We start from the raw sequence: 7,734 nt of genomic DNA on the forward strand, positions 1-7,734 counted from the left end.
ATGCCAAGGGGGGCACCATGGGGTGAGCTGGGGTTGTGGGGGACACCCTGGGATGTCGAAAGCAGCACCATGGGATGTACCGAGGTTGTGGGGGGTCACCTTGGGATGCCAAGGGGGGCACCATGGGATGGGCTGGGGTTGTGGGGGACACTCTGGGATGTTGAAAGCGGCACCATGGGATGCACTGAGGTTGTGGGGGACACCCTGGGGTGTAGGGGGGGCACCATGGGATGGGCTGGGGTTGTGGGGGACACCCTGGGATGTAGGGGGGGCACCATGGGATGGGCTGGGGTTGTGGGGGACACCCTGGGATGTTGGGGGGGGCAGTATGGGATGGGCAGGGGCTGTGGGGGACACCCTGGGATGTTGGGGGGCACCATGGGATGGGCAGGAGTTGTGGGGGACACTCTGGGATGTCGGGGGGGGCACCATGGGATGCCCTGAGGTTGTGGGGAACACCCTGGGATGTCGGAGGGGCACTAAGGGATGTCTCAGGGCTGTCGGGGGGCACCGCCGGGGTGGCGGGGTCGCACCCCGGACGCCCCGGGGCCTCCCGGAGCGGCGGCGCCGGGCCGCCGGCCCCCGGCTGCCATTTCCTCGCTCCGTCCCTCCATTTTCCGCAGCTCCGCGGCCCCGGCCCGCTCGGCGGGGGGGGCCCGTCCCGCCCCCCTTCCCTCCCTCCCTTCCCTCCCCGCCGCCGCCCGCCTGCGGGCGCCCCCCGCGGAGCCCGGGCCGCCGCCGGCAGCGGCCCCCGCCCGCGCACAGGCGCAGCGCGGCGGCCGCGTCCCCGGCATGCGGAGCTGCAAGATGGTCCGGGTGGCCAGCGTGCTGGGGCTGGTGATGCTCAGCATCGCGCTGCTCATCCTCTCCCTCATCAGCTACGTCTCCCTCAAGAAGGACAACATCTTCGGCGCGCCCCGCTCCGCCGGCGCGGGGGGGCCCCGCATGTACATGTTCCACGCGGGATTCAGGTAAGGGCGCCCGCGCCGCCGGATCGGCTCGGCCCGGTTCGGCTCGGCTCGGCCTGGCCCGGCTCGGGGACAGGGGGTCTGCCCTTGTAGTCCCCACCCCCACCCCGCTCCCGCTCCCCGCTGGCTCCCTTTCCATGAACGGCAGAAAGCACCGGGAAGGCCCCGGGAAGGCCCCGAGGCCTCTCGCCGCCCCGGGGGCTGCGCTCCCCGCCGGAGCTCTGCCCGCTGCCCCCGGAGGGGCCGCCGGGGCCTGCGGGAAGCGGGACCCCCCTCACCCCTCGGGGGATCGCGGCAAAGCGGGACCGGGCCGGGCGTGGGAACCTGGCTGAAGGGCGGCGGGGGGAGGGGGGGCAGACATCACCCGACCCGGCTCGGCTCGGCTGGGCCCTGCATGGCTCGGCTCGGCTCGGCTCGGCTCGGCTCAGTAGGGCTCAGCTGGGCCTGGCCCGGCCCGGGTCGGATCGGATCGGCTTGGCTTGGCTCGGCCTTGCATGGCCCGGCTCGGCTCGACTGGGCTCGGCCAGGCTCGGTTTGGCCCGTCCCGGCTCGGTTCGGCTCGGTTCCGCTTGGCCCGGTTCGGCCCGGCGTGGCTTGGCCCTGGCCGGCCCGGTGCGGCCCGGTTCGGCGCGGCGCGGCGCGGCGGGGAGCGGCGCGGAGGCACGGGCGCTGTCCGCGGTGCTGATGCCGCCGGTGGCGGCCGGCACGGGTGGCGCGGGCCTGGGCACGGCTGGTAACGGGCTGCGGGTCAGTGTGTCCGCGTGTCCGTGGGTGTGGGTGCGGGCGTGGGTCTGCGTGGGTCCGTGTGTGCACGCTTCTCGCCAGGTCCCAGTTCGCGCTGAAGTTCCTGGACCCCTCGTTTGTGCCCATCACAAACTCCCTGACCCACGAGCTGCAGGAGAAGCCCTCCAAGTGGACATTCAACAGGACAGCGTTCGCACATCAGAGGTGAGCCCGCGGCCGGGCACCGCTGCTGCTCGCTGGCCAGGCCAGCCCCTTCTTGCCTTCCCTAAAGTTGTCTCTTTCTCCCCAAGGATTTAAGAAAATACAGTCAGGGACTGCTAAATACTCTGAGCTCTGAGCTCAGTGACGGACAAAGGCTGAATGAGAACATTTCCCAGGATGGTAACAGCTATCTTAGAAGAACTGATTATTTCAGAGCAGGACACCAAGCTGCAACACGCATTATTTTACCAAACGGCGTGTGACCCAGTTTCCCAGAGTGCAAGTGAAATTGTCATTTCTTCAAGATAAATGGCTGTTTTTTTAAAACTTGAAACAAATCAAACCGTAACGGCCATGGAATGGATGGCAAAACATGCCCAATGAAACTTCCCAGCTAATAGTAATTCCGAGCAAGCGCAGTGTGGCTCTGCCTTCCCAGCTCTCACTCTGGCTGGCAAAGTGGGCAGAGAGAGGAGTTCAGATGGGGACCATCAAGTCCAGATCCAGCTGAGCTGCCCTCCTCACACGTTGCCTTTTGCCTCCTATTTGCACATTGCCCTGACTTTCTRGTAGGTGGCAAAAAGTGTTTCTCTGTTCCTTCACTTCCTCAAAGCTGCCCTGTTCTTAATACGAAGCAAAATCTGCTTTCATTTTCTCGCTGTCGTCCCTCTTTGTGATGCAAACTTGGAGATGTGGCAGTTGCCACCCGTTAGCATCGCTTGATTCCTGGCATCACCATCTAACCCTTAATAAATATCTTAGTGTCACTTCACTGCTGATATTAGCTAATGCTTCAAGGTCTGCCTTTGCATTTGTCTGTTAGCCATAACCCATAATTAGGGAACCCACTGGGACTCCATTAATGCTTAGACATTGGAGGATGTGAGCTGGAAGGAAGGTTGTTTGTTTTCCATAAACAGGAGCAAATAAAGTGGTATTGGTTTTCTAATTTTATGCCCTGCTAGGGAAATTCCTGAGCAGGGTTGCTTTGTTTGTTTTTAAGTATTCCTAATAACCCTTTTAAAAATTCCAGTGTGCTTGTCCAAAGAAGACATTAAGGAATTATGTTTACAAAAAGCGAGACAGTGATTGTCACTTTTTTATGATCCAAAGCTTCTTAATAAGAGCATACAAAATGCTTGTATTTAAAAAACAGCTGCATTACTGTTAACACAACTGAATATTCTGGAGCGCTTAATTTTGCTTTGCCTACTTGCGTACATCTTGGCAGACATGCTGCCCATCATTACCAAAGATCCATAGTCCAATACCAAGAGTGAAGTGGGACTGCAGAGAGCACCAGCAGAGAGCATGTCCACCGGCCGCATATATCACCGAGTGCATATAAATCTGTTCAGAAAGATGAATACTGGGAGTATGCAGTTACATGCCTCAAACTTACAAAAATAATCCAATATTATAATCCTGACACTSTTCCAAGACACATCCTTAGCTGGATAAGGATGTGTCTCGGTCAGGATAGTCTAGCAACATTAGCAGTGYGTGAGGTGAGGAACTGGCTTCATAATCCTTACTTATTATTATTAGTTTAAAAACCATTCTACCACATTTCTCAAGAAACTACTTTWCTACATTTAAAATTTCAGGCCTAGCCAGAAAGTTAATTTCTCTGCCATAGAAAAGGGGGAAACATAATGAAATGTTTTCTTTTCTCTTTCTATTTTATTTTAGGCAAGAAATCCTTCAGCATGTTGATGTAATAAAAAATTTTTCTTTGACCAAAAACAGTGTTCGAATTGGACAGCTGATGCACTATGATTATTCCAGCCATAAGTATGTTTTTTCTATTAGCAATAACTTCAGATCACTGCTTCCAGATGTGTCACCGATCCTGAATAAGCATTACAACATTTGTGCTGTGGTTGGAAATAGCGGAATCCTGACTGGGAGTCAGTGTGGGCAAGAAATAGATAAATCTGATTTTGTTTTTCGTTGCAATTTTGCTCCAACTGAGGCTTTCCAAAGAGATGTTGGAAGGAAAACCAATCTTACAACCTTCAATCCTAGCATCCTGGAGAAGTATTACAACAATCTTTTAACCATTCAGGATCGCAACAACTTTTTTTTAAGTTTAAAAAAGCTTGATGGGGCCATTCTTTGGATCCCTGCTTTTTTCTTCCACACATCAGCAACRGTCACAAGAACGCTGGTTGACTTCTTTGTTGAGCATAGAGGGCAATTAAAAGTCCAGTTGGCRTGGCCAGGAAATATAATGCAACACGTTAACAGGTATTTATTTTCTCTTGCATTTAATTTGTCAAAGTATGTATCTCTATAGCTATAAATGCAACTGTATTTATTTTCTATTCATGCCTAAACTGCTATGCACTCTCTAGTAAGTTAGGGCCTGGTACAGTTTGGTTCTACCAGAAATGCATCTTTGTTATTGCTTCAGTAAGTACCCCAATTATTGCTTTACAGATTTAAATGGCRCCTGTGCCTTGGGTTGGTTGCTCACACAGGGGTATGATCCACCACTGGACTCTGCTCCTGCCAGTGCTTCCGCAAAGACGAGGGGAACACAGAGGAGCTGAATGAGATTCTGCATAAGCAAAACATCGTTTCTGGAAGAATTTGCTTGCTGTCCCCATAAGAGTTTGCATGATGTCTTCCATAAATGATCTCCTCAGCTAGCAAAATAGGGATGGTAACAGACATAACTGCAGAGTGGCCCAAATAAAACTGTAGTAAATCATACAAGGATAATGTTGTCAACCTCATTAGCAAATGCACATGTGACCAGAGTTCAATGAATTTACTTTCTTGAGTAAGGCACTACTTTTCCTGATATAAAAAAAAGGGGGAGCAAAAATGCATTCTGAAGGGGGCCACAAGAGGGAACATTGATCAGCATGTCAAAAGGAATATTCTGCACTGCCGTTTATTACAAACCGACCTAAGCAGCAATCCTTACCTTATTCAGATCATCAACCATGAGTATTGACGGGCTCCACGCAGTAATTTCTTTCTCTTACAGTGAACCCATGGGTATTATTTCTAGCCTAAACTAACACCTGTATTATTTTCACAGATACTGGAAAAACAAGCATTTGTCACCCAAACGGCTGAGCACAGGTATTCTCATGTACACCCTTGCTTCTGCAATATGTGAAGAGATTCACTTGTATGGATTCTGGCCATTCGGATTCGATCCCAACACCAGGGAAGATCTCCCATACCATTACTATGATAAGAAAGGAACGAAGTTTACGACCAAGTGGCAGGAGTCCCACCAGCTGCCTGCAGAGTTCCAGCTGCTCTACAGGATGCACGGTGAAGGACTGGCCAAACTCACCTTGTCGCATTGTGCCTAAGAACCTAAATCTCCAAGTGCCAAACCATTGTCTAAAAAGTGCCCAAAACTGAATTAAACATTCTTCAGATAGAATTCTAAAAAAAACCCCCAAAACTGAAATATTTTCCATAAGATAAAGATGTTTTTTAATCACCCTTATCATTGCTCATCAGAGGGTTTAAGCATATTTAGCAATGCAGACCCATTTATCAGGTTCTGTGGATGCTATTCATACAGCAGAATACTTGGAATATTTTGCATTTATAGATATGCTTCTGAGTATGTTTTAAGATATTCTCATACTTTAGCGTTCCACTAAATGGCTCTAAATCTCCTAATTTTATTGTYCCATTCAGATCAGAATTAGAAATGTTAGTTTTAAAGGATTTTGCTTCGCTTGTATATGTTGCTATGAATAGTTCAGCATATATAGATTGCCGTGGCCTATTGAAAAAGCTGTTCAGAATTCCAATTGACCATCGCTTCCAAGTTCTTCAGTGTGGATCCTGATTTCCACTGCTGGCATGTTTTCATATTTACTGAACTTTCCATTTTTTTGAGAATAACRTGAAGAAGGTCAAAATATGGCCTGTATCATAGCTAGGCATTTATAATACTCTTAGAATACTTCAGTGTTTTAATTCAATTTGGGCTGAATCATAGCCAAAATTAGACAAACTGAAATTTTTTTGTTCACATCTATGGGATCCTCTTTGGCCCTTTAGTTTTTGTTAAAATACCAAAACAAGCAGTATTTTTCTGAGCTTTGGTTTGGTGCTGCAGAGGATCCCGGCAGCCCACCCCGTGGTCCCGGTCGTCCTTGGCCGTGCCCACCGCAGCCTGGCGGCTCTCTCCTCGGGTACGTCGCGAGGGGGGACGTACCCGACCGTGCCCAGCCCCGGATAACCAGACACAGCACCGCAGTTAGTGAATGTAACTGCGTCTAGCAGGAACAGAGCAACTGCGAACAGAATGAGAGCAAAGCCAAGAGCAGTATTTCTAAAAATCTGTTTTTAAAGGGAAGTGAGCATAACAGGAATGCAGGCAACAAGAAATACAATCACTCGCTGGATTTTCACATTTACGTTTCTAAAACCATGTTCAGGCAACTTAAGTAGTGGCATCCTTTTCAGGTCACAAAGAAACATTCGCTGCAGTCGAGGGAAGACATAGGTTTCTGAGTACCTTTGAAAATCAGGCGATTTGCTAAGAGGACAAATTTTAGGGTCACTTAAAGTTTGAAAATGTTAGCCAGTATGTCTCAGGATAAAAGGAGTCTGTAAAATAACTGTTTTTCTTATTGAAACAATTATACTTAGAGGTATTTTAACATTTTTATATGATTCTGTACCACGCTAAATGAGACCTGACTATACACTGAAATAAGATGCAGAAGTGCATTTAAAATCATATTTTAAAATTCTGCATTTTCATTTTTCTAAGATTCTTTACTTACAAGTAGATTTAGAAAGCAATGAAGGAGATCCCTGGTACGATATAAAATCCCGAGCAATGTAGAGCATCTCCCAGTGCCCGTGGGCATCCCTGGTCCCCCACAGCTCTGCCAGCCATTCCCATTATGAACCATTTCCTCTCAGCCCTGAAGCCCATCCCTAATGCCTCCACTCTCACCTTGCAACAGCTCCAAAGCACCTGAGTTCCAGTGCTTGTGGTGGAAAAAAATGACTGTATCCTCCACAGGACCAAATTTAGCATGACCATGGCAATTGCAACAGTGAGCAACTTCATCCTGGAAATACCAAGGATTTTAAAGCCGTGTAGAAAATCCCTCTTTCTTCCCTATTTTAATTATATGACCTGTTCTGACTTTTATTTTTCAATGAGTATTTAGAGCTTGGATGTGCTATGGAAGAAGTTGGATGCTCTCTGATATGGCAGAGTATGGACCATGCCAGCCTGATGTCGATGAGAGACTGCAGATCTGCTTCAGTAGAAAATTCATTACTGCTAAGTTTTGTTTCCCAGTTGCCTCAGTCTGCATCAGCATTTCTGCTCTCTTTGCCTTTCCTTGCTATTGCAATAAGCCTGTACTCATCACTATTCATACAGCAAAGCATAACTTCTCGCAAATGTTATTATTAAGACATAGTTATGCAGTACTAGTAGTGTATTATGCCATATGGTGCCATATGATTTATTATTAATATTGCCATTTATTATTTGTGTTGTAGCAGCATGCGAGGGCGCAGGCGGGGTCAGAGTGCAGTCGTGCTAGATCATCAGCAAGCAAGCGGGCAGGCTGTCCCGAGAGCTCACGATTGCCATGTCCCCCGGGAAGAGCCGAGCCGAGCCGAGCCGAGCCGAGCCGGGTGGCCGCGGGGCCGGCGAGGGCCCCTTTGCGGAGCCGTCCCCGGCGAGGCGCAGCCGCCGCTCCGACAGGCTTGCCCGGAAGGCAAACCAAAGCTGCAGCACGGCGCTCCTGGGACGGAGTAGGACCGGGGGGGAAACGCCAGTCAAACTAAGTCCTTTGAGAAACCTTCCTTC

At 50.0% G+C, this 7,734-nt stretch overlaps 1 protein-coding gene across 1 annotated transcript; it reads left to right on the plus strand.

The window, feature by feature from the left end:
• The first annotated feature begins 792 nt into the window (after nt 1-792).
• ST8SIA3 (ST8 alpha-N-acetyl-neuraminide alpha-2,8-sialyltransferase 3) lies at nt 793-5,284 on the plus strand. Its single transcript, XM_085300167.1, has 4 exons — nt 793-971; nt 1,794-1,916; nt 3,606-4,163; nt 4,966-5,284. The coding sequence occupies exons 1-4, from the start codon at nt 793-795 to the stop codon at nt 5,246-5,248; spliced, it is 1,143 nt and encodes a 380-aa protein (XP_085156293.1). The 3' UTR covers nt 5,249-5,284.
• The last annotated feature ends 2,450 nt before the right edge of the window (nt 5,285-7,734 follow it).

The sequence above is a fragment of the Rhea americana genome, unplaced genomic scaffold, assembly GCF_003343005.1.
Source record: "Rhea americana isolate MKP2758 unplaced genomic scaffold, rheAme1 scaffold_161, whole genome shotgun sequence".
Classification (NCBI taxonomy): domain Eukaryota; kingdom Metazoa; phylum Chordata; class Aves; order Rheiformes; family Rheidae; genus Rhea; species Rhea americana.